The sequence below is a fragment of the Peromyscus eremicus genome, chromosome 6 (assembly GCF_949786415.1).
Source record: "Peromyscus eremicus chromosome 6, PerEre_H2_v1, whole genome shotgun sequence".
Lineage (NCBI taxonomy): Eukaryota > Metazoa > Chordata > Mammalia > Rodentia > Cricetidae > Peromyscus > Peromyscus eremicus.
The window spans coordinates 78,008,067-78,033,685 of NC_081421.1; the positions used below are offsets into that span (position 1 = coordinate 78,008,067).

General features: G+C 53.1%; 3 protein-coding genes across 6 annotated transcripts; 2 read left to right on the forward strand and 1 right to left on the reverse strand.

Annotated features, from left to right (window-relative positions):
* Positions 1 to 258: 258 nt before the first annotated feature.
* On the reverse strand, positions 259 to 11,671 carry Tafa3 (TAFA chemokine like family member 3). 3 transcript variants are annotated; one of them, XM_059266014.1, is made up of 10 exons: positions 11,245 to 11,671; positions 10,344 to 10,522; positions 7,429 to 7,599; positions 7,081 to 7,336; positions 6,245 to 6,302; positions 4,669 to 4,736; positions 4,435 to 4,550; positions 3,474 to 3,623; positions 2,546 to 2,670; positions 259 to 596 (listed from the first exon to the last, which is right to left on the reverse strand). In XM_059266014.1, exons 7-10 carry the CDS (start codon positions 4,547 to 4,549, stop codon positions 585 to 587), a joined length of 402 nt encoding a protein of 133 aa, XP_059121997.1. In that variant the 5' UTR covers position 4,550; positions 4,669 to 4,736; positions 6,245 to 6,302; positions 7,081 to 7,336; positions 7,429 to 7,599; positions 10,344 to 10,522; positions 11,245 to 11,671; the 3' UTR covers positions 259 to 584. The 3 variants fall into 3 exon arrangements, with proteins under 3 accessions (XP_059121997.1, XP_059121996.1, XP_059121998.1); XM_059266013.1 differs by lacking the exon at positions 11,245 to 11,671 and having other exon boundaries at positions 10,344 to 10,985; XM_059266015.1 differs by lacking the exons at positions 7,081 to 7,336; positions 11,245 to 11,671 and having other exon boundaries at positions 10,344 to 10,985.
* Positions 11,221 to 16,475, forward strand: Ppm1j (protein phosphatase, Mg2+/Mn2+ dependent 1J). The gene is made up of 10 exons (XM_059266012.1): positions 11,221 to 11,815; positions 13,083 to 13,197; positions 13,567 to 13,854; positions 14,081 to 14,193; positions 14,481 to 14,565; positions 15,076 to 15,194; positions 15,404 to 15,467; positions 15,613 to 15,720; positions 15,853 to 16,004; positions 16,154 to 16,475. Exons 1-10 carry the CDS (start codon positions 11,493 to 11,495, stop codon positions 16,299 to 16,301), a joined length of 1,515 nt encoding a protein of 504 aa, XP_059121995.1. The 5' UTR covers positions 11,221 to 11,492; the 3' UTR covers positions 16,302 to 16,475.
* Positions 16,476 to 19,328: 2,853 nt separating this feature from the next.
* Positions 19,329 to 25,292, forward strand: Rhoc (ras homolog family member C). Of its 2 annotated transcripts, none has more exons than XM_059266017.1 (5): positions 19,329 to 19,450; positions 22,805 to 22,968; positions 23,656 to 23,776; positions 24,019 to 24,149; positions 25,088 to 25,292. In XM_059266017.1, the coding sequence occupies exons 2-5, from the start codon at positions 22,813 to 22,815 to the stop codon at positions 25,259 to 25,261; spliced, it is 582 nt and encodes a 193-aa protein (XP_059122000.1). In that variant the 5' UTR covers positions 19,329 to 19,450; positions 22,805 to 22,812; the 3' UTR covers positions 25,262 to 25,292. The 2 variants fall into 2 exon arrangements, with proteins under 2 accessions (XP_059122000.1, XP_059122001.1); XM_059266018.1 differs by lacking the exon at positions 19,329 to 19,450 and adding an exon at positions 19,689 to 20,521.
* Positions 25,293 to 25,619: the final 327 nt, after the last annotated feature.

Below are 25,619 nucleotides of genomic sequence, written 5' to 3' on the forward strand. Positions count from 1 at the left end.
GCTGTGCTGAAGAGCTGTTGGGCTTCATCTCTGCTTTCCTACACTGTCCAAAAGAGATCCCACTGGCTTGGCATCAGGGGACAGTGTCTCCTTTAACATCTGAACATCTTTCTGGGGATGCAGGACTGACGGGAAGGTACTGATATGACTTCATAACCTTGCGTCCTGTGATCATGATTAGAGGGTAGCTGAAGATCTATGAGAGTCTCATCCACCCCATCCCCACCACACCCACAGCAGGTAGCTCAGAGGCCATGGTACCACACACTTTAAACTGTTTAAATCATCTGCCATCTACTCCCTAGTTTGACAAGATATTCCTTAAGGACAGGATTATATGTGTTGACCTTTGTTCGTAGGAAAGCACAGGTCTCTAAGTATGTGGCCAAAGATCCAAGCATTTCTGCCAAGCAGCATGACTAACAGGGCCCTGGCAAGTCTGATGTTGCATTTGACATGGGACACATGGGATTCCATGTCCGGGTGAGTGAGTCTTCATATGTGCTGGCTGGTGACCAGAAGCCATTCTTCAGTCCAGAGCTCAGTCAAGGCTGTCCTTTCTGCCTAAGCCATGACCCCGAGAGTTATCGTGTGACCTGGAAAGCAAGTGGTCGGGTAGAAGAAGGTTAGAAAAAGCAGCAGTGAGCCACTGTAGCATGCCAGAGAGCCTTGGTCATGCAAGTCAATTAGAGGTCACTGCTGCTAGTCTCCTACAGCCGTCGACCTGGACATGGTGGCCCGGTGCTGGCATCAGTCAGACAAGCCTCACCACTGTTTGCTTCTGAGTCACCACACAAAGTGCAAAGGCCGTAATCTACCTTTCAGGCCACAAACCTTACCCTGTAATAGTATGGCAAATGTTCCAAGCTCTGTGATGGGTCTCACTTTGCAAGTCTTGATAAACATTCTCAGAATGGCTGTCTTCCTTAGCTGCCTACAGACAGGCTGACCAGCCTTCCTTCCTTCTTTCCTTCTTCTTCCTTCCTTCCTTCCTTCCTTCCTTCCTTCCTCTTTTCTTTTTTTTAAATCAATTAAAAAAAATCGCCGGGCGGTGGTGGCGCACACCTTTAATCCCAGCACTCGGGAGGCAGAGCCAGGCGGATCTCTGTGAGTTCGAGGCCAGCCTGGGCTACCAAGTAAGTCCCAGGAAAGGTGCAAAGCTACACAGAGAAACCCTGTCTCGAAAATAATAATAATAATAATAAAATAAAAAAATAAAAAAAATCTTTTTTTACGTATATGAGTGCTCTATCTGCGTGTACGACTTTATGCCAGAAGAGGGCATCATATCCAACTTTACTGATGGTTGTGAAACACTATGTGGTTGCCGGGAACTGAACTCAGGAACTCTGGAAGATCAGCCAGTACTCTCACCCACTGAGTCATCTCTCCAGCCCCCCCTTCCTTTTTTTAAGTTTTGTGTGTATGGGTGTTGTGTCTGCACGAATGTCTGTGCACCATATGTGTTCCCAGTGCCTTAGGAGGCCACAAAAGGGTACTGGATCCCTTAGGACTGAGTTATTATTGACAGTTGCGAACTGCCATATGTGGGTGCTGGGAATTGAACTTGTGTCCTCTACAAAAGCGAGAAGCGTTCTTAACCACTGAGCCATCTCTCTAGCCCCCAAACAGTTCCTTGCTGTAGCTAGCTACCAGTGTTGTGTGTTCTATGAAAACCCCCACTTTTCTTAGAACCCTAGAAACTGTTTGTTAGCCTTCTCACTGTGCATGTGGGGGCTGGGGGCAGAGACACTGCCTTGGCTTGTCCCTTGTTTGATGATGACAGTGACATGCAACTAATTAGCCAAGGCACACACGGAACTGCTAAAGAGTCTGATAAAATTTTAATTGCCCCTTGTTTTGTGGGGGCAGGCAGCAAGCCATGATAATAATCTTCTTGGTGCTGTCACTGAGGAGAGATCAATCTCACTACAGGAGGGCAGGTAGGAACGGCAGGGAGTTAATGGCTGTGGTGTAAGGGACTGGGCACAGTCTGTGACAGAGGGTGGTAGGCAGAGCAGTTACTGTTTCTGGAATTCAGATATTAGGAGAAATTCCTCCCTGGATAACCTAGGTAATTTCCTAGTTCTCCACCTTTTTTCTCCCTTAGGCTTTTGTTGTTATTGTTGTTGTTTTGGTTTGTTTGTTTGTTTGTTTGTTTGTTTTGGAGACAGGTATCATGCAGTCCAGGCTAGTCTTGAACTCCTGATCTTCCTGCTGAGTACTAGGATTACAGATGTGCGCCACTATGCCCTGCTCCACTTTGTTTTGAAAGGCCTGATATTTTTTTTAGTGGTAAACCCATGCTAAGCAAAGAGGAGAAAACCAAGGCATGCAGAACATCAGTTTTGCCTACCAGGGCAAACCACATCCTCAGCAGCAGTGCCTAGAGTGGAGGCAGCCGCAGGAGGACTGTCTGGAATGCGTTCTCACGGTTCACATGCCCACCTTACAGTACTGCCATCCTGGCCCTCCAGGGCTCAGCCCCTGTGCTACCCCAGGTGAAGGGGAACAGGACGGGAGGATGAAGCATCCACCTCAATACCTTGGTGGTTTTGACCTTGTGTCCACTGCTGCAGCTCCACCCCGACAGGTCCGGGAGCACCTTACACTCCTCCCCCAGCAGGCAGGGCTCCATCTGACACCACCACTTCTGCAGGACGATGGAGGCTGTGGGGCAGGAGGCAGGTGTGGCTGACCACGCTGGTCTGTGAATGAGGTGTACCTCCTTCCCACATGCCTAGGGCTTTGCTCACTACCTCTCCCTTCTCTTCCCCCTACCCTGGGCTGTCCAAGGAGGCAACACCGTACTTAGACTGAGGACTGGGGGCTATCCCAATCAACTTCATTACTGCCTCGCACCGAAAGGGGAAGAGGACGTCAAGCTAGGAGGCAGGTGAAACTGCCTCGGAGGCAGCCGTCCTTAGCACAGAGGTCCCGCCTTCAGTGCTCTCCTTAGTGGATATGAACTGATATCCACACCACATCCAGGAGTGCACAAGCTGGTGTGCAAGCTAGTGAGCGTGAGCATGGTGATCTGGATGCCGCCAGAGCGTGAGAACACAAGTGTGGGCAGAAAGGAGGGAAAGTGGATGTGTGATGTGAGGGATCACATGTGTCCACAGGAGAAGGCAAAGGTAGGCTGAGAGAAGAGTGGACATGTAGAAGAGGACCTCTCTGGAGGAGTGTGTGGGCAGAGGAATTAGTGTGAGGGAATGCATCCCTGTGTGCATGGACCAGGTGGCAGGTGTGTGTGTGACCTGTAACAAGAGCTGTCTTCCTTTATGACACAGGGCAGGGCAGGTCTGCCCTCTCCTCCAAGACGATTCTCCATCACTTGAGACTGATAAAGTAAGTCTTGAGATGACTATGAAACCAGATCCCAGCAGATGGCAAGGCCTAAACAGACTTTCTTATCTCTGCTCTGGGCCTCCTTACCCACCTGGCTGCCCAGGACCTGGCCATTCACTCACCATCCACGCAGGAGGGCTTTGCCCTTGTAGTGCCAGCCACCTGGCCAGAAAGGCAGGAGCATTTGACGGTCTGGGAGCGCTCCTCAATGCGATTCCGGTTGCAGCAGCGATGTGCGGCAATCACCTCACAGGTGCCTTGCTTTACTAGGACTGATTGGCCAGCAGTATAAGATCAGGTGACCCTGGCCTCCAAACCTGCCCTCCTCCCTCCCACCCTGCTGCAGGCCCTCAAGTCCCTCCTCCTTGGTCATGGAAAGGTCATTTAAGAGATATCCAGTGCCGGGGCTGCAACTCAGTGGTAGAACTATGCCTAGCATAGAGGCAAGCGCTCAGTTCATACCTTCAAAACACACACACACACACACACACACACACACACACACACACACACACGCGCGCGCGTGCGTGCAAAAAGAGAGGGAGAGAGAGACAGAGGAGAGAGAGAGAGAATGCGTGTTATCTAATAGTAAGGGAGAGAAGAGCAGATGAAACCTTCATATTACCTCTCCACCCCACCCTGCCGAGGCCATACTCATGACTCTTTGAAAGCTGGAGTTGCACACCAGCCCCCACCTTCTACTTTCTCAGGGTGAGGGCAAGGGCCCCAGAGCTTACAATGCGTGGGGGAGGATCATCCGCTTACAGAGGCTTTAGCCATCCCAGAAGGAAAACCCCAGAATTAGGCCAGGAGACTAGACTTAAGCCTCCACCCGAGGGCCTCTCACTGCAGAACACCTTCCCCCTGGAAAAGATAGTAGCAGTGTGTCTGTCTACCCAGGCCTTCTCTGGAGAGCAGCAGCAGAAGAGGACAGTTTCCTGGGTGACGACCAGAGAGGAGTCACCTCTGCAAATATTACTCTGCCCCAGAGATTTGCGGGCTTTGTGGGATGGGTTGGAGGGCCTTCCAGCTCTCCAGATGTTCTAGAAAACCCCTTCTCTAGTCTCACCGCCTTCCCCAAACCTGCGGCTGTGGGAGGCTGCAAGGAAGCAGAGGCCAGACGTGTCCACAGCCAGGCCAAGCACAGTGCTAGCACCCAGCTGCCTGGGCTCCAGTTGCTGGCAGTCCTCTCACTCATTCTGTGGAGAGAAGTACATACCCTGCTTAGCTCGGGGCAGATGCTCCCTCTGCACTCAGACTACTCAGTCCCTTCTCTGTGTCATGCTCTAGAAGCCCAAGGTTAAGCAGGATGCATACCTTGTCTCCAGGCAGCTTGCAGCCAGCGATGAGCGACACAGAAGGACCAGGGAACAGGAAGGCAGAGCCTGTGGAGGAGACATTCAAGAGATTTTGCCGAGTGGATTGAAGGGCTGTGCCATGGGTTAGACAATGATGCTGACTCCCACTTTTTGAGCTCTTGACCCAGACACTTCACTTGTGTGCTCCTCATTATATCCCACTGTACAAAGGATGGCTATTACCCATTTTACAAATAAAGCTCAAAAAGTTTGGCTCTAACCCTAACAGCCATCAGTAGAGGAGCTGAGTACACTGTGGAGAACCTGAAAATGTAGTTCTCTCCAGATCACTGGGAACACAGAACAGAACACAACAAAACCCCAAATCATCCGGGAGCTTGGTAATGATGTGTGTGGTAGACTCTAGTGAGAACCCAGTCTTACAGGGGAAGAAAAAGCAACAAGCAGGAGGTGTATACACCGTGCATACAAGGCAGGGTGTGTGTGTGTGTGTGTGTGTGTGTGTGTGTGTGTGTGTGTGTCCCCTAATATGTACACACCAGGTCTGGAGAGTGTACATTGTTTGCCATTAAGAAGGGAAATTTGTTGCTTTTCTAGAAGAGAAGTGGGACGAAGAATGATTTTTTTCCCACCAGTTTCTTTCTTTTATGTGTTTGAGTTTCAAATCATGGGACTGTAATAGCAGTGCAATTCAATCTGAGCACAATTTCAATTTTTGAAAAAAAAAAAAAAAGAAAAGAACGAAAGGAAGGAGGAAAGAAAGGCTTTTCATAGCGGCAGATGCTTGTAATCCTAGCACTTCGGAGATAGCAGAAAGACCATTGGAAGTTTGAGGCCAGCCTGGTTTCCATAGTGAGTTCCAAGCTACATGGGAAGATCCTATCTCAAACAATAAAAAACAAACAAAAACAAAACCTGGGGCTGAGGGGGATGGCTCAGTCAGTGAGCAAGCATGGTAATACCAACACAGATGTGAAAAGCTGGACAATGTAAAAAAATCACTGGATTACTGGACAGCCTAGTGTGGGATTCAGTGAAAGACCCTGTCTGAAGGGAGTATGGTGGAGGGTGGTAGAGCAGGAAGCCTCTGTCAGAAGGCTTCCCCTGGCCTTCACATGGTGCACACATGCATACACCATGCACACACACTAAAATAAATAAAGGAAGGAGGGAAGAAGCAAACCTAGGCTAGAAGTTAAATTTATTGCCAGAGGTTGGTTGGCCTGTGACAGGACCCAGAAGCCTGCCCTAGGCCCAGCACTCTCTTCCTCCTTTCTCCTGTGAACCGAACAGGGCCTCAAATGTCTACACCAGAGGGTGGGTAAGAACCAGAGGGAAACCAGGGAAGCAGAAACGCCGAGAAACTGGGAGACACTAGCCACAGAAGGGGACAGAAAGAGCCCCAGGAGGTCAAGGGTTGGCCTAGATCACTGGCCCCAGCCAGTGCCAGCTCCACTAGGACCTCAGAACAGGTCCCTAAAACCTGCTTTAGCAGGTGCCAAAGCAAAGGCTGTAGGTGCTCCCTTGGAGGGGATGCTCACTCCTCCACTCCCATCTCCAGCTGTCTCACTTACGGTCCCCGGAGTCTTCAGGCTTCTGTCTGTTCATCTGCTGGTCTCAGACTCATTCCACCTGCATAAGTAGAGAGCAATTTGGAGGTAGTTCAGAATAGAGAGAGACCAGACCCCTGCAGGGCCCAAGAGAAAGCTTGGAAGAGAATAAGGGAACCGGCTGGGCACTAAAGGAAGTCCAGCTTAGGCTGTTCCGGTGGCAAGGGCAGTCATTTCTGCTCTAGGAATCTGTCCCGGCTCCCCTGCCCTCCTCCCCCAGACTATGGAAACCTGAGGGGGAGGGGACCCTGAGAAGAGTGGCTGGGTTCTCCTTTTCCTAGGAGCGAAGCAGGGGTGAGGGGATAAGATTCAGTGCTGCCATCTCTCTGGTCTTGGGACAGAGCTAAGGTCAGAGAAGCGTGCAGAATCTGCCAGCTTGCTTCGTCCTGGAAGAGACCCCTGGGGGAGAATCCCGAGGTCTCCAAATTCCCCTTGCCTCCACCTCCAACCTGTCCCGAGCCTCACTTCCTGGACTCTTCTGGAGCTGGCTTAATTCTGCTACAGTCCTTACAGAGGATGCAACAGGTCTCAGCTTCCGTGCACAGCCCACAAGGGCGTCTCCATTCTCCCCCAAGGTCCTGTGCCCGCTCAGTCTCCCATGAGAAGTAAAACAGTGAAACAGACACACGGGGCTGCTGAGCTCTGGAAAGGCCCAGAGGGGGAATGGGGATGGTGGAGGGGTGGCACCCATCCGCTGGGGATGGGGGTGTTCTTGCCCTTCTGTGTGTGCCGGTTTTCTAAGTGGGTCTACTCTTCCAGCCTGTGTCGGGGGCCCTCATTTTGAGCATCGCAAAAGCCACCTGTTCTTCTCTTGACGATATCCTGTTTCCGGCTGAGCTCTCCCCAAATCCCATCCAACTCATGCATTTCTCCTAGATACTCCAATGCTCAGAGAACTTAGGGGAAATGGGGACTCAGGATCTCTGGCATTCTATTCCCTCTTCAAACGGTGCTGGAGAAGGCGGCTTCTGGGATTTGTTCTTCAGCGTCTACCTCAATTTTCTAGGGCTGTTTTCCCAGTCCCCAGTTCAGGCTAAGGTGATGCTGAGGAGCAGCCTGCGTATCAACAAGGGATCAATAAGAACCTTCCACCTTGCTCTGCTTGCTCCTGTCCCCTTCCAGCACCCATTCTTACTCCTGGTACCCACCTGCTCCACAGCAGTGGCCCCGGTTCAACCCTCTGGCCTGAGGTCCTCGATGCCTCTGAGCTTGGGATCTAGACTCCCAAAGGCGGGTTTCTCCCGGGAGTGGCCAGCTTGGGTGTTGTCTGGTCCCGAGCTGTGTCTGTGATCGATCAATCGCTATCAAGTTGCTGTGCCCTGAGGAGTGCAGGGCAATGGCTAATCCGGCGACCTAGTGAGCCCGGTTCTGAGCACTAAGATGCTCAGGGCCTGGACCCACCAGCCCTGTGGAGCTCAGCCGGGTCCACCGAAGCTTCCCGCCCTCAGGCTGGGGAGCGCGCAGCCGCTTGGCTGGGAGTTGACGCCGCTGCTTCAGCCCTTGCGGGTACCTCTGCCTCCTTCGAGATGTGTGGGGCGCTCAGCGGGGAGGCTGAGCACAGCTGGTTCGCAGCGGCCTCTGGTGGCCCAGGGCGAGACCGGGGACAGAAGCCCACGGGGCTCTGTTTTCATGGACAATTCTTCTGGGGGCAGCACGTGACAATTAGAACAGGTCCCTAAAAACCTCCAGGAATGCGGCCCCTAGTCCTGTGGTGCAAGGGAGGTAGGTGGTGTTCTGGAGTCGGGGTAGGCGTTGGGGCTGGGAGTAGTCTTCACCGACACCAGCAGTAGATTTAAATCTGAGCTCGTTAAGTCTTAAAACTCAGTTTTTCAGACCATGTACAGAGGCTCACACCTATAATCCCAGAACGTGGGAGACTGAGGCAGGAGAACTGTCACGAATTCTGGCACAGCCTGGGCTATAGTGTGAGACCCTATCAAAAAAACAAAGAGATGGGGACAGGGGAGACAGGAGGTTGCTTGTGCAGGAGGTTGCTTGCAAGTTTGAGGACAGCTTGGTCCATATGGTTTACACAGGGTTCCAGTCAGACCATATCTCAAAATGAAGGAAAGAGAGAGAAGGGGAGAAAACCCAGTCCTTTGTTAGTACACTCAAGTGTTATTTGAGGTGCTTTCCAGGCACTGGAAGCTAGGACCACTGTATTGGAAGATTCCTATGTTGCACAATGTTCTTTACCACAGGCTTTCCCAGCTGACCCCCAGAAAGAAATAGCAAATACTTCCAGCACAGACGTGTTGCCCTCCTACCTGGGAGGACTAGGGGTGGTTCCAGGGTGGAGAACCAGACTGGAGGGCTTCAGGAGGCTGGTGAATGGCCCCGTGAATAATGAGTGTGACTCTCATCTTGGGAACCAAATCTGAGGTTCCCAGTGTCTTCCTAGAAGAATGGTAAATAATCCTAATTACAAAATGTTAACAGGTTTGTATTTTGGATGCAGGAGACACCCAAGGGCAGAGGCGTTTGTGAACCTGTCTCTATGGGAGGGAGGTCTGCACCTGTTACAGTCGGGAAGAACTGGGGAGGTGGTAAAGTATGGGGGAGAAACAAAGAATAAACTTGGCTCTGGGTCCTGAGCACACAGCCTGGGACAAGGGATGGAGTCTCCTCTCTCTTTCACTCTCTCTCTTTCCACTTCGTAGGTGCTGGGGATTGGTTGATTGGCACCTTTACCTGCTAAGCCATGCCCCCCACCAAAGACAAAGACTCACTATGCAGCCTTGGCTGGCCTTGAACTTGCTATGCAGCCCAGGCTGGCTACTAACTTCTTTTTTTTTTTTTTTTTTAAAGATTTATTTATTATATATAGAGTGTTCTGCTTGCATGTATGCCTGCATGCCAGAAGAGGGCACCAGATCTCATTATAGATGGTTGTGAGCCATCATGTGGTTGCTGGGAATTGAACTCTGGACCTCTGGAAGAGCAGCCTGTGCTCTTAACCTCTGAGCCATCTCTCCAGCCCCTGGCTACTAACTTCTGATCCTCTCATCTCTGCCTCTGCCTTCTGGTATTACAGATGTGTGCTACCATGCCTGACTAAGGAGGCCTGTTCTGAGGATGCTCTGTTCCTTCCCTGGCTCAGGCCTGGTTCTCCTCTGTCACTGAGGAATGTCTTTTGGCTCCCAGGAGAGAACACATCTCATAAATGTTCTTTCCCTTCCCCCCCCCCCCACTGCCTCAGGGAGAGGACCTCTAAGCAGGTGTGGGTGAGTCAGGATGGAAGAGGTCCAGGAATGTGTGTGTGTGGGAGGGGGGAGGGGGAAGAGGTACGAGAGCCCTCGAATTTGGTTATGGATGGGAGCCAGAATGGTTCCAGAGTCCAGGGGAGCAAACGACCTCCCTGACCATTGTCTGGTATTGGAGTCCAGGGGTCTAAAGGCCCTAGTTCTGTGGCCCACTTTTGCAGCCACAACGTGTATCTGTGAGGAGCAAGGAAGCTGGATGACACTGGGAAGTGATAGGTAAACTGCCCCAGAAACACTGAATAATAAAGCCAAAGTTATTCTTTTTTCTCCAGTCTTTGGCTTCCTGCTGGCATTATGCCATTTATCAGACAGTTGGTTTCAGTTTTTCTCAAACAGGAAGAAAATGCTCATAGTGGCAGTATGTTCTTTGTCTTTGGATGCCGTTGCTGATGTTTTTGAGTCTGAATTTTTACCAGTCCACCCCAACTCCATCCTGGTGACTTCATTTTTCTCTGCCCTCCTCTTCCCCCCAAAAGCTCGGGCATAATTACAGCAAGTCTGGGTACTTTGTTTGAATGACCACTGTGGAATGTTTTATTTAGAAGTGGTCAAGAAAGCCACTCCTTCGGGGAGGCACAGGCTATCCCAGGGTATGATCAGGAAGCACCAACTGGGTGCCTACTCGTAGAATTCCAGCTATGAACAGGGAGTCTGTGGTTCCCTCAAGAGCCTTGACTTCTGTTGAACTGTATGTTGGGGGATGAACTGTATGGTGGGAACTACTCTCTAATCCCAAGTATAAGGACAAAACTCTTTCAGGACAGTAATCCTCTCCTATAGAAGGCAGAAAAACTGCTCACCTGTGCTGGTTCCAGCCCCAGTTTTCTAACAGTGGGCTTTCCTGAAGCCCAGACGAGCTTTAAGAGTGGCCTTTGCCTCCCCCTGGCGGTAGCCAGAGAACTTGCTCAGCATCCCCGTTCTGCTTGAAGCATCTGAGGGTGGGAATTTAGGATTCCCACTCCTTTCAGCGCCTCTCTTCCTAATCCAGAGAAACCAGCGTCAGAAATAGTTTCTGCCAGGCGTACGGCTCTGGAAGTGGCTGCGTGACTCTTGGGCAGGTCTAATAAAATAACAGGAGACTGTCCACTCCGGCCTCATCTGTAAAATGGGTGTAACCCACCTTGCGGTATCGGTGTAGTGACCTAATGAACAGAACGTGCTTTGTAGAGGGCCTAGTGTGCAGCAAGTCCTCAGTAATCGTAGTTATGTATTATGCCGTTAGCCTTACTGACTGGCCAGCAGAAGTCTAAATATGGAGGAACGGTTCTGAGAAAGTGGGGTAGGAGTGACAATCGTTCTCTAGAATGTGAAGGTGACCTTTAGACAGACTAGTGCCTTCAGGAGCCCAAGATTTTGCCCCAGGACCCCGATCCGGGGAGGTCAGCTGCTGGGCTTGATTAGCACGGCAGCCCGCACCAGCGCTCCCCCGCCCCCGCTCTGTCTCTGTCTCTCTTCCTCCCTCCCTCCCTCCCTCCCCTGCTCTCTCTCCTCTCTCTCTCTCTTCTCTCGGTTCAGCAGCTCCAGCCTGAGGTGTTGTCACACCAAGTGCTTCACACCCAAGTGGATGTTTCGCTCTGAAGTCATCAGCTCCATAACTCCCTATGCTGTGCTGGCCACCCCGACCGGAACGCAGTAGGCTGCCTCGCCCACCCCCGTCACAATGGGTAAATTCTAACGGATTAAGTCTAGCGGATGTCTAACCTATAGAACGACTGAAATGTTTCCTTCTCTCGGCTTCCTCCCCACAACAGACCCTTCCCCTGTGACACTCTGGCAGAACGATGTCGGGATGCCGATAAGAGGCGGGGAGCTGGTGGGGCAGTTCCCGCAAGGCTTAGAGCCTGGGGAAGTTTGGCCTGGATCAAGAGAGGGCACCGCCCACTTGAAGCCCTAGGGGCGGGGCCTCTCCGGGGGCGGGGCCACGGCCGAGGGCGGGGCAGGGAGGCAGCATGCTAAACCGGGTGCGCTCTGCTGTGGCGCACCTGGTGAGCTCGGGTGGCACTCCGTCCCAGCGCCCTAAGTCCCCCGATCTGCCCAACGCGACCTCGACGCCTCCTGCCGCCTCAGAAACGCCTAAGAGCCCCCCGGCGAGGCCTGGGAGCGTGGTCGGGTTGCCCCAGAAGACCACGGAGACTCGGGCGAGCTTCTCCAGACCCACCTTTCTTCAGCTGAGCCCCGGGGGGCTGCGACGCGCCGACGACCACGCAGGCAGGGCCGTGCAAAGCCCCCCGGACACCGGTCGCCGCCTGCCCTGGAGCACAGGCTATGCCGAGTGAGCACTCCCGGGGCTCCCAGCTGAGGATGGGACTCCCACCCTCCCAGGAGACGCATCCCGGCCGCTGGGATGCGTCCCCCAGTACGAGGTTCCGGGGACCTTCCCAGGAGCTTGCACCCTTACAGCCTTCTCTCGGACGGGGTGCAGCCTCAATAGGCTTCTTCGGGACCTTGCCCACCCTTCCCCTCGCCGGCTCAGGACAGTCCCCTCCTAAGGAGAGCGCAAGGCGCACCAAGGATGAGTTGGCCGGTTCACAGTCGCTGCCCGCGGTTCACAGGCTAAGGGAAGGGAGGTTCGAAAAGGAGCAGTTCCTTTTCCCAGGGAGATCACGGGTGGAAAGACTCGCTCACCCACTTCCTGGCCCCAGCGCCCCAGTTCCCTGTCCTTCTTACCGGTCCCCTCCCCCTCCACACCCAGAAATAGCCGGCGACAACAGAAGGCCGCGGGCTTCCCGGGGCGGGGGAGGGGTCCGCCGGCGGCGCGCGATGGTTCCCTTTGGACGCGGGTCTGCAGACAGACAGGTGCTGGTAGGGCAAGGAAATAGACCCCTTGGTTCACACGGCCGGAGCGGTAGCGTGCTCCCAGAACCTTTATATTTTTAACGCATCTTCAGGGAAACCCGAGCCAAGCCACCAGGGACCTGGGGGCACTGAGGTTGTGGAGGGAGGTGGTGGGTGGCCCCTCACCCTCACCGCCTCACTTTGCTTGCCACATGGGAGGAGTTTATAGCTAAGAGGCTCTTGCCCAGTCCAGGTGAGCCTACGTTTCCTCTTACCCAACTTGGGCTGGAGCACTTCCTTACTGCAAGGGAGATCGGAACTTTCACTGGGTGGTTTTAAGGTGAGGGTGGATGTGCCTGTGAATCACTGGCAGCGGTGGTTGAGACTGGAGGTGGGAATGTAAAATTTTGACTGGTAGGGAAGTAAAACTTACTGCTCCTGTCTGGCCACACCCCCAGCACCACCTTGTAGAAAGCCTCCTTGGCCCAAGGATGAAGGAACTGAGGCAGGGGGTTACTATTGCGGTCCTTTCTGTGAGGCAGTGCATTCTGCCACCCAGACAGGACTTCTTGCTGGCCCTGCCTTCTCCTCTTCCCTCTGGCTTGAAGCCCAGGCAGCTGTGACCTTTTTCAGCTTGGCCAGCAGGCAGGAGAGGATGTGTGTGTGTGTGTGTGTGTGTGTGTGTGTGTGTGTGTGTCTAAGGTGGGGTTATTCCAGGACCTAGTCTGGTGTCTAACCTGATGTGGGACACTCTGGCCTGGCAGGGTCATCAATGCTGGCAAGAGCAGGCATAATGAGGACCAGGCTTGCTGTGAAGTCGTGTATGTGGAAAGCCGAAGGAGTGGTACAGGGACCTCCAGGGAGCCTACCCAGAAGCAGGTAATATCCCTTTTCCTAGCCTCCAGAGGGTGACACCCCTCCCCGGGGATGTTAGAAGTGAGGATGTTCTACCTCTACCACAGAAGCCCTAATGGCTTCAATTAGACCAGTTCCACTACGAATGTTCACTATTCCATTTAAAATATAACTGCTCATGTATTTATGGATGATTTAACTAATCATCGGTGCTGATCTTTGGATCCTTCATAGTTCGAATTTGGCTCTTCTTCCTCTTGACACAGTAGGCTGTGCATGAATAAGTGGATAAATCTAATTTGCCTTACTATCACACTCAGATCTCCTATGCGATGTTTCTATGGATGCCCGGCACCCTCCTCCCCAACTGACTTCCAACTTCCCCTTCATCAGGGACTCTGCTTCTACTACTGGGGCCTGTTTGATGGGCATGCCGGTGGTGGGGCAGCTGAAATGGCTTCGCGGCTCCTGCATCGCCACATCCGGGAGCAGCTAAAGGATCTAGTAGAAATACTTCAGGACCCCTTGCCACCTCCCCTCTGCCTCCCATCCACTCCGGGAACCCCAGGTTTCTCTGATCCCTCACACCTGGTCAGCCCTCAGTCTTGCTGGTCTCCACAGAAGGAAGTAACCCACGAGAGTCTGGTAGTAGGGGCCATCGAGAATGCCTTCCAGCTCATGGTGAGTGGGTGGCCTGTGCCAACAGTGTGCTACGTAGACGCTCTAGTCAACACTGTGTGGTGGGAGTCAGTGGATGGATGGCCCCCAGAATCCACACCACCTCTGAGAGAACTTGGCCCTGTTACCCTCTGTGGTCCTCCACTCGGGCCTGCAGAGGCACGTAGTAGGGCAGGTGACTGTGAATCGGAAGTTTTTCTGTTCCCTTTGACCCTTCCTCACCTGGCAGGATGAGCAGATGGCTCGGGAGCGGCGTGGCCACCAAGTGGAGGGGGGCTGCTGTGCACTGGTTGTGGTGTACCTGCTAGGCAAGATGTATGTGGCCAATGCGGGTGACAGCAGGTGAGTGGGGAGAGGGCTTTGAAAGTGGCCATGTAAGGGGCCACACTCTCCAGGATGATGGGAAAGCGGAGATGAGGTGGTGTTGGGTCAAGTACAAAAGACTGGAGGGATAGGATTGGGGGGTTGGGGGGTAGGGGGCAGGGACAGCTACAAGGAAGGAAAGATAGGACCTGAGGGAGGATCATCAGGTTCATTATGGGGAGGGCCTGTTCCTTCTGGAATTCTCCGGAATTCTCCATGAAGGGGCCTGAGAAAGCCAGATCCAAGCCTTGTCTGTCTCTGGGCAGGGCCATCATTATCCGGAATGGTGAAATCATTCCAATGTCCCGGGAGTTCACACCAGAGACCGAACGCCAGCGTCTTCAGCTGCTTGTAAGTAGGGGCCAAACTGGCTGCTACCCTAGTCTTGACTCTTCCACCTCTCCCTACGGAAAGCTTCCTACTGAGAACTTCCGGGGAAGACGCTGAGTGGACTGTGGAGTGCTGGCTGAGCTGGAGAGGCGGTGCAGCCGGACTGCCATGGTGGTCCCTGTAGAGGAAGGAAGTAGAGTCAGAGGTGGTGAATGAGAGCAACAAAGGCCCCAGCAAGGGCATTATCTTAGTGCATCCTCATGTTTGCTCTCTATCCGGATTGCCTGGGGCTGAACCCTGCTTTGTGTACTTTGCTAACTGTGTGACCTCTGACAAGTCCCTTATTCAATGGTTCATGCCTCACAGGCCTTTGTGAGGGGCGAATGAGTCAATTCATGTTAATACGAGGGGAGTGTGTAGTCTGCAGTAAACTTTATTTAAGGATCTACTAGAATTTAACAGCTGCAGGTTGTATCTGGGTGTGATGTGAGTGCCATGCCCTCTCTCCTGTCTGGCCCCTCCCAACCTCAGGGCTTCCTGAAACCGGAACTGCTGGGCAGTGAGTTCACCCACCTTGAGTTCCCTCGAAGAGTTCAGCCCAAGGAGCTGGGGCAGAGGATGCTGTACAGGGACCAGAATATGACTGGCTGGTAACACTTCCCTCAGAGCTGGGGCCGTTCCCATGGCAATGCAACCAGTCCTTCACCAGCAGCAAGGTGGAAGCTGCAGGGTGGGTCAGGCTGGGAGTTGGGGGCTGTGGCCATTCCCTGGAAGGCCTTGTGTGGAGGTGGTGTGGCGGTGTGCTGTGCGTAGGGGACAGGGGCTTTGAGTGATGTCTCCTCTACTCCTCCCTCCCCAGGGCCTACAAAAAGATTGAGCTGGAGGATCTCAGGTTTCCTCTGGTCTGTGGGGAGGGCAAAAAGGTAAACCCTGTGGGAGAGGCAGGAAGACCTACCACAGTTTGTCCAGGGAGGTGGAGGTGTCACTGAAGAGTAGGTGTGGGAGGGTTGTATGGTCTCAGTGAGTCTGAGAGAGGAACTAAATAGCTTTCCTTCTCATTTCCCTCAGGCCCGGGTAATGGCCACCATTGGGGTGACCCGAGGCTTGGGAGACCACAACCTTAAGGTCTGTAGTTCCACTCTGCCCATCAAGCCTTTCCTCTCCTGCTTCCCCGAGGTGAGTGAGCACACCTTTCCTTTCAGGCTGGCTTTTACCCAGGGCCCCCCCCCCTTTTTTTTTTTTTAATCTCCAACCTCCCTGTCTAGCAACCCTCACACCTCAGTCCTCTTTCCTCTCTCTCCCTCCCAGGTACGAGTGTATGACCTGACACAGTATGAGCATTGTCCAGATGATGTGCTAGTCCTGGGAACAGATGGCTTGTGGGATGTGACCAGTGACTGTGAGGTAGCCGCCACTGTGGACAAGGTGCTGTCAGCCCATGAGCCCAATGATCCCAGCAGGTAGGGGGTTGCCTGGCGAGGTGTTGGGGGGCAGCACTGGTGAAGGAAGGGACAAAGGGGAAGAAAGCCTGGAGACCCACATATGGGCCTGTATATTCATCTTCTCATATATGTGTCGGTACATGAATGTGCACATGTGCTCCTGGCAGGTATACAGCTCTGGCCCAAGCTCTGGTCCTAGGGGCCCGGGGCATCCCCCGGGACCGTGGCTGGCGTCTCCCCAACAACAAGCTGGGTTCCGGGGATGACATCTCGGTCTTCGTCATCCCCCTGGGAGGGCCAGGCAGTTACTCCTGATGGGCCCATCCCCATCCCTGTCACTGCCATCTAAGCCTCTCCATACTTCCCCTTCTCCCGGTCCCAATACTGAAGTTGTGTCCCTGACTCTTGAGTGGCCATTTAATTGACAAAGGGATGCCCACTAGATCCAGAATTGCAGCAACTGACAAATAAAACAGATGGATAAAGAAAGGTATGTGTCATTATTTGCCTCAAACGGAACCTGAAAAGTGGGCAATGGAAAGAACATCAGAACATTCCTAAAAATGTGCCTTCCCCTGATTCTTCTGCTGCCCCCTTTGCCCACTCCATGTACTTGCCATGAGTGGCCCCATCTGCCTCATCCATCTGTGGCTTCTTCCATCTGCTGATAGCTCCAAGTCTGTGTGTCTAGCCCAAACCTTTGCTGAGCTTTGGGACCCATGCATCCCAGTCATCTCCCAACCATTTCCTCCATAGTACTCTGGTGCTTCTGCTCAATACACCTGGAACTGAATTCACAATTTCCCCATAAATAATTCTTCTCCTGCTTCATCCTTTTAGTGGGCACCATCATGGCTGCTCAAGATAGTAATCCAGCAGTTTGGTCCCACCTGGCTTATGTACCTTCATCACAATTCTCAACTACTTTAATCATTCAGGCCGTGTGAATGTTTCAGGAAATCAGCTGCCTAGATGATAGTATATGCAGTGTAGCCCAGCTGTGTCCTAGGCTGTACCGTCTCAGTTTGTGTACGTGCCCTTAATGCTATTCACACAATAATGAAATTCCCTAGCAGCACATTCTCTTAACATCTCTAATACATATATATGACTCTGCTGTTGACTACTTTAAAATGTTTTCCTATTTGCCTTTTTCTTTGCCTCCCTTGTCACATTAGCTCCTTATTACACCGACTTCCTAACCTCAGTGGCTCCTCACTGTGCCTAGGACAGAACTAAAGTTAAAGTCCTGAGCATATAAGGACCGTTTCTTTCTCCAGCCTCACTAGCCTCCTCCAAACTCTGTGGGCTTGTCAGAGCTCCAACTTATTTTAAATCTCACATTACCATTTCTTGAGGATTTACCTGTCCTTCAGGACTGAGATCCCACAGCCCCTGTACGCTGCTAAGGCAGTTACCTCCAGGATTATAACTGTCCAGGATTATAACTGCCCACACAAAGGAGGAACCAATGGAGAGTAGCTACGAAGAGCAGGGACTCTTAAGTCACACTGTTTTGACCCAACACTTCTGTGGTCCTCCATGTCTCAGTAAAATGTAGATAACACTACTGCCTCATAACAACTAGAAGTTAGTGTGGGCAGGGTGAGCAAGGTTCATGTAATAAAGCTTCAGTAAGTGTTAGCTCTGTTAGGTTGTCTATGTTCTTCATTTAGACCATTAGTTATTTGAAGGCAGAAACTCATGGTCGATATATAGCGTTCAGTTCACAGTCAACCAACACTTAGTGAATTCAGAGGCCTGGGGGCCAAACTGCCTTTCAATACCTCAGTTGCCTGATTTACCAAATGTGTTGTTTGGGCTTCAGATCCTGAGCAAGTGTCTGTGTCTGTGTTCGCCTGTGTTTGAGACAGCTTGGCTCCCTCAGGAGTGCTGGGATTGCAGGCATGAGCCTCAAGCCCAGCTGTACTCACAGTAGACTCCACATGACTTCTAACATGAGTTTATTTGGCAAGTCTTTGTTGAAAGCTGGTTAGATGGCTCAGAGGGCAGGTTGGAGGAGGAGCATGGGAGCAGGCAGCTGGCACCTTCCTAGGATCCCTGTAAATTACAGGCCTGACTGTAAATTTGATTTTTTGTTTGTTTGTTTTTTCGAGACAGGGTTTCTCCATGTAGTTTTGGTGTCTGTCCTGGACTCGCTCTGTAGACCAGTCTGGCCTCGAACTCACAGAGATCCGCCTGCCTCTGCCTCCTGAGTGCTGGGATGAAAGGCCTGGGCCACCGCTGCCCGCCTGGCTTGATTGATTGTTTTAAAAAGATTTATTTATTATGTATACAGTGTTCTGTCTGCGTGCATGCCCATAGGCCAGAAGAGGGCGCCAGATCTCATTCTAGATGGTTGTGAACCACCATGTGGTTGCTGAGAATTGAACTTAGGACCTCTGGAAGAGTAAGCAGCCAGTGCTCTTAACCTCTGAGGCTGATTGATTGATTTTTGAGACAGGGTCTCATGTAGCCAAGGTTGGTCTGAAACTACCTCATAGAGATCCACCTGCCTCTGCTCCCTGTGTATCATCATGGCCCACCTTACTATAAATTCTTGCTGTCACAAATCGTTTGAAACCACTTCCCTGGGCTTCAGTTTCTTTACAGGCAAAAGGGAATGGGTGGACTTATTCCAGAGACCTCATGTTTGAAGTATCCAGCACTAGCAAATAAAATATTGGTCGACTTCCTCCAACACCCACCTCCTGGGCCCTTTATAAGGAAGGAGAAACAGGGTCGGGTAAATAGCACATCAGGCTGGTCTCAACAGCACAATACAATAGGAGTATGAGCTCAGTTCCCAGTTGGCGACGCGGAAGGACTTCCAGGAGTGTGCTCTTAACAGGACATAGGGAAATTCCCGGCCAAGGAAGGAAGGGCCTTGTAAGGCGACGGTGACTGGGGACTGCAAATCGCAAAAGGCTTCTAAGGCTCGGGATAGCGTCGTGTTACACTTAACGCAGTGATTCCTGGAGCTGAGAGTGGGCAGCTTCTACATAACCAGTCCCCTCGGTCACGGCGAGGGCGTAGGAGGGGCAGAACCTCGAGGGCTGCTTGGCCACGCGAGGGCAGCAGCGGCCCTCGCTGACCCCACCCTGGGAGCCGCTCAACTTTCCCGACTCGGGTCCGCCCCCCACGGTAGGAGGGTTGGAAGTGAAGGGGCCGAGGCCGAGTCCTCTGGGGTCCCCACCCGCCCGCTCACCGCCCAGCACTCCAGATATCTCCCCGGCACGGTCCTTCCAGCTCCAGCCCCACGCCCCGCGCCCGGCCCGCAGCGAGGGTGACCTGCGGCCGCCCAGGGCCGGGAGCAGAGGCGGGCCGAGCCAAGGGCCGCCCCCCGTCGACCCCTTCCCTCCCCCGACTGGCCCGCCCCGGAGCGGTGCTGGAGAGTGGGGCGGGGTTCGGGTCAGTCTCAGCCTCCGGCACCGGCCGCGCAGCTGGAGGCGGCGGAGCGGAAGGTACCTGGGCCCGAGCTGGGGGGTGGCGAGGCGTCGTGGGAACTCGGCTCCGAGGAAGGCACTTTCCCGGTTTTCTGATCGCTGGGGGAACGGCCCAGCAGGGGGCTCCGGGCCGGGCATGGGAGAGCGCCCCGAACTGCGGGGCGGGCGGGCGCTCAGCCTCCTGGGTTAGAGCGCTCTCGAACCAGAGCCTCTTGAGCCCTGCCTTTCCGAACCTCCCATAGCCGGGCCAGGGATCCACTTGGATCTCTGTGAGCGACCCTACCCAGGCGCTCCAGTTCCGGGCGGGGCGCAAGGAACAGGGCCTTAGGCCGGCTAGGGGAGTTCTGGCCTGGGAAGAGGAATGGCGGGAATAGGGGCGGGTGTTACTATTGGGGGCTGCCACTGCCTGGCGGGTCTGGACGCCGCCCTAGACGGTTTTTGCAGCTAGTCTGAGCTAAGCGGTTGAGACGACTAGGAAAAGATCCCGCTCCCGTGTTGTGTATGTGCGTCTGGAGTGAGGAGGAAAATAACTGAACACCAGAATCCCAGACTCTGCCTCTGTTGGGAGGTTGGGGAGTGTTAGGGGGTTGGCCGAAAGCTGGGGCCCATTTCTTCCTTTACTTCTGGCTTTAAAGTTAAAGAAGAGGTGTTGCCTGAAGAGTGATTCCTTGCCTAGATCTCAGGGGAGCAGAGTACAAAGGCCTGTTGGATCACCTGGGAAACCAAGAGAATAAGGAGAGCTAGCTAGTGTTTTGTCCCGGAGAAGGCCCCACAAGTTCCAGACCCCTCTCCAGGCCCTGCCTGAGGTTTCCTTGTCTCTCTTAGGATCAGTGGGGCAGTTCCTCTGAGACTGCGTTTCACAGGGAGTGTTAGCCTTGCCATTTTGGCCTTGGGCCTAATGCCCTGGCTTGGCCTGGGTCTCCAATTTTTCTGGGCCAAGAAGAGGCTAAATGCAAAATTTTCTGAGGTGGGGGGCTCTAACCCTGCCCTGAAGTTCCGGCCTCTGCCTCCTTGCCTTCTGGTGACAACCATGTTGCTGTGGGACAGCAAGTGGCTCATGCGTGCGGAAGTGACTAGCTGTTGGTGTCCGTAGTCATCACCTCCGTCAACACTGCCCACCCTGGGTTGGGGCTGTCTCATCCAGCCTGTATACAGCTGGACTAGTTGAATTAATGGGAGTAGGTGGGGGAGTTGGAAGAAATCCCGTGGGTTACCTGGATATACTTCTCAGATCTCCCTTTTAAAGAAGATGAGCAGCAGAGTGAATGCTTTCTTCTCCTTCTTTTGGGGTATCAGGGAGAATCCCTTGTGGTGGGGGGTGGTAAGTGTGGCTGTGCATACTCAACTATAAATTCTCTGTGACTCATGTCCTCTTCCCTCACATCCCAGTGTGTGTGTGTGTGTGTGTGTGTGTGTGTGTGTGTGTGTGTGTGTGTGTGTGTGTAGGGGAGGAGGAACCACCCAGGAGCCTGATGCTGAAAAGAATCAGCATGAGGCTGGAGTGTTCTGCTTCCTAAAAGGCAGGCGCCACAGGCCAGGGTCTGAGGTGGTGGTATGTAGGGAGTAAAGGAGTCCAGCTGAGCCAGACAGGATATGGGATTGAAAGGAAAAGCCACGTTTGGGGCTGAGATCGGGTTACTGTCCTCTTTTTAACTGCTCCCTGCCTGGTCAGAGCTTAGACTGATCCTCATTAGTCTTTTCTTTTGGGGCTCCTCCCAGCCCAGGCTGTAGTTCCCTCCACCTCCCCAACAGCCTTGACTCCATCTCTACTCCCAAGCTGGCTGGCACTCTCCCTTCCCTCCAGGTCTGTGCAGGCCTGGGGACCTCAGTAGCCTGGTCAGTTCCCCTTCCCTGGGAGGGGGAGCTGGGAAAGCAGAGAAGCTGCGAAGCTGTGAACTGCTTGTTCATGTGTGCTGGGGTGCGGGACACATGCAAACCTTGCGAAGCTGACTCCTTGCCTTGAGTCACAGGGAGGTGTCTCCGGGGCCTCGGGGTCAGCTGGCCTCTGGGAGGAAGGGGCTGTTCCAGAGAGTGGGTGGAGGTGATTCCCAAGTGGATTAGCTCCATCACAGCAGTGCTGTGATAGATGTGTGGCTCCCCACAGTGTGGTCATTGTCCCCTGTCAGGGGCTGAGTGACCCAATGTTGCTGCCAGGCCCAGGAGGAAGGGGGGAGGGGGGGGGGGCTGCCTGACCGCGAGCTGCCAGGACTGAGCCTTCTTTGTGTGACTTTGGGGAAGGGATGGGGTGGGCCAGGGACACCAGCCGGCTGCTCCCACTGCCCTCTGGCTTACTTTCTTGCTTTCTGATCTCACCTGTGGAGTCCAGTCTGGATCACTAGCTCTACTTTGAGAGGCAACCCTTCAACTTATGCCTCAGACTCTGAATACACGTCTAAACCTCACGGAGCCTCCGTGTCCTGCTTTTGTCAGAATAGGATGGCCTGGGGTCAATGAGATGGCTCGGCGGGCAAAGGTGCTTGCCACGCAAGAGTGGTGACCTGAGTTCGAGCCCAGGGACCCACTGGAAGGTAGAGGGAGATAATTGAGTACAAGTTGTCCTCCGACTTCTGCATCCACCTAACAGGCAGCTAGAGATCTGAAGATTCTTCTCAAAATGCCCAACAAAGCGTGCGTGTCCAGGGAGAGACCTAGCACCTAGCTGCCCTACAAATTCTCCTTCCTTTACCCCGCCTCCTGTAGCTGGCTTCTTCGTGACCAGGCATGCGTGACTTCTACTGAGGGACAATCTATTCTAGCTTGCATTTTAGTGATTTTTTTTTTTTTTTTAAAGATTTTATTTATTTATTATGTATACAGTGTTCTGTCTGCACATATCCCTGCAGGCCAGAAGAGGGCGCCAGATCTCATTACAGATGGTTGTGAGCCACCATGTGGTTGCTGGGAATTGAACTCAGGACCTTTGGAAGAGCAAGCAGTGCTCTTAACCTCTGAGCCATCTCTCCAGCCCGCATTTTAGTGATTTTTAATGAGTCAAAATCTTGGTAACATGAAGCTGATAGGCAAGGCAGATAAATCTAGGTCTTTTGGAGTACACCTGAGCACTTCTCAGGTGTCCAGCATTTTGCCCTTGAATGGGTAAGATTTTAGCCAGTATTCCTGGCTTCTTCTACATGTCATTGTCTTCCTCCTGATCAATTCTAACTCATCCCGGAAGACCTGTTCTGACCAGCATTTCAAGGTCTTTTGCCTGCAGGATTGGTTCTTGGCAAGAACATGCCTTGGCAAGCCCCCCTTCCCTTCCTTTGCCGGATGTTGTGGTTTTCACGGAAGTTTGGGGCCCCTAAAGAAGCGTGCTATTGGACTTACTGGATTTTTTTTTCTCCCAAATCTCCACTGCCTCTGGACTGCCAGTTTCAGCCATGGCTGCAATCCGAAAGAAGCTGGTGATTGTGGGTGATGGTGCCTGTGGGAAGACCTGCCTTCTCATTGTCTTCAGCAAGGATCAGTTCCCAGAGGTCTATGTCCCTACGGTCTTTGAGAACTACATCGCAGACATTGAAGTGGATGGTAAACAGGTGAAGGCCGAGACTTCCTGGCCTGGGAACCCTGCCCCCAGCCACGTAGGGCCCTAGGATGTCCTTTCTTAGCACCCAGGTATACGTCTTCGCTTCATTTCCCTGCTGGAACCAGCAGAACTTAGGAAGTGAAACTGTAGCCCCAGAAAACCTGGATGCACTATCTGGTTTGACCACATACTGGCGCTGGAATCTGAGCCAAGTCCCTTTGCCTCTGGGCTTAACCTCTCCCTGCTACAAAATGTGAACGAGGGTAAGACCTACCCCCAAGGGTTGCTGTAAGAATTAAATGGTGCTTACCACGGCAGCTCACCCACCACAAAGATCAAATCCACCTTAGATTTTTTTTTTTTTTTTTTTTTGGTTTTTCGAGACAGGGTTTCTCTGTGTAGCTTTGCGCCTTTCCTGGAACTCGCTTTGGAGACCAGGCTAGTCTCGAACTCACTGAGATCCGCCTGGCTCTGCCTCCCGAGTGCTGGGATTAAAGGCGTGCGCCACCACCGCCCGGCCACCTTAGATTTTTAAAAGTGTATTGTTGGTTGTGTGACTGGTCAGTACAGCTCAGCACATGGGTGAGTGCTGAAAAGACGTTCCGTAAGTTTATAGGACCAGTGACTTCAGGGGGCCTCGGGGTGTTAGGTTTGGGATCCTTGGGCTAGCTACTCAGTAGCCCTCTGTATGTGTCAGGTGGAGCTGGCTCTGTGGGACACAGCAGGGCAAGAAGACTATGATCGCCTGCGGCCTCTGTCCTACCCGGACACTGACGTCATCCTCATGTGTTTCTCCATTGACAGTCCTGACAGCCTGGGTAAGGCTTTGAAGGAGGGACTGAGAGCCTGCAGGGCCGTGGGGAGAGAGTGTTGGGAGTGTAGGCCCTGCAGGTCTCCTTTGCCATGGAGACAGTAGCCCTTGGGGTGGAGGGTGTCCACTACAAAGGGCTTTGAGCTGTATAGGGTGCTGCCTGTTCAACAGTCTCTGTGACTACTGTGGAAGACCGGGGGCTTCTGGTGCTCCGTGGGTACACCTACACCTTTTGGGATATCTCTGCAGAAAACATTCCTGAGAAGTGGACCCCGGAAGTGAAGCACTTTTGTCCCAATGTGCCCATCATCCTAGTGGGGAATAAAAAGGATCTGAGGCAAGATGAGCATACCAGAAGGGAGCTGGCCAAGATGAAGCAGGTGGGTGGGGCAGCTCTTGTGGTGAGGAAAGGTCCTTGAGGGTCAGACACTAGGATGGAAAACAGCCGTAGCCAGCCTTAGCAGGGACCGTGATGTTCACCTCCTGCTGTCTATCGTCTGCATGTTGGGGGAACTAGAGGGTCCGCAGAGTACCTAAACTGTCCGAGAAGTGACTTGTCCAAGGGCATTGTTTTTACAACTTGTTCCAGCGTATGGTCTGGTCTGTCTTTGGAGTTGGGGCTACTAAGATGGATGAAGAGCCACCCTCACCCTCAGGGGCAGCCCTGTCAAATGGGGGTGTGGAAGCTGTGCGTTAGAGTGCCCTGGGAGGGAGGGCATTGTAAGTGGCTGGAGGAAAAGGTTCAGAGGGTGTGCACTCAGAGACCTGCTAAATGACTCTAGGCTGGGGCCTGATTTATTTAGAGGACGGTAAGGAAGGTAGACTATCTCGGGAGGATAATTAAGGTTTTAATTGGGGACAGATGTCCAGTCTGTCTGTTAGTAAAAATATTCTGGTAGCTATGTAGGAGGGACTAGAGCAGTTCTCAGCCTGTGGGTCATGACCCCTTTGGTAGTTGCGTATCAGCCATTTACATCATGATTCATAACAGTAGCAAAATTAGTTATGAAGTGGTGACTGAGTAACTTTGTGGTTGGGGCCACCACAACCTGAGGAACGATGTGAAAGTTGAGAACAGTGGGCCAGAGGAAGATGAGAATGGAGGTCAGCTGGGCAGTGGGCACCGTCGGAGGAGAGATGAGCATGTAGGGGTAAGGCTGGGTGGGAGCGGAGAATAGACAGAATTCTGAAATGGCGACTTGGGTCTTAGGGCCCCAGCCTGGAAACCGCCTGTGGTAGCTGGGACCTGGGTGTTCTGCAGGGTGTATGGAGGATATTGACTTGCCCCTTCTTTTGACCCCCTATCTTGTGTTCGCAGGAGCCTGTTCGATCTGAGGAAGGCCGGGACATGGCAAACAGGATCAGTGCCTTTGGCTACCTTGAGTGCTCAGCCAAGACTAAGGAAGGGGTGCGGGAGGTATTTGAGATGGCCACTCGGGCTGGCCTCCAGGTCCGCAAGAATAAGCGCCGGAGGGGCTGTCCCATTCTCTGAGTTTCCCAAGTCTCTCCAATCCCCGCCCCCCCCCCCCCACACAGGGGTACAAATCACACACCACCCACCCACCCATCCCATCCCACCCTTGTAGGACTCTACACTGCCACTTTCCTTTCTGGTTCTTTCCTGCCCAGGACTGCATGAGTTTTCCCAGCCCCGAGTGGGGGCTGGTAGGGCCTTCCTCCCTGCCTCTGGGAACCAGGCTGGTCAGCCCTGCCCTTCCTGAGCAGGGCCCCTCCTCCCGCTGCATTGGTCCAGGGATAGGGCTCTTAGTCCCTTTGGCCTTCCCCATATCACACACCAGCACTTTATATATTTCTGGCTCACAGGAGGAGTCTGGGGTAGGGACTGGGGT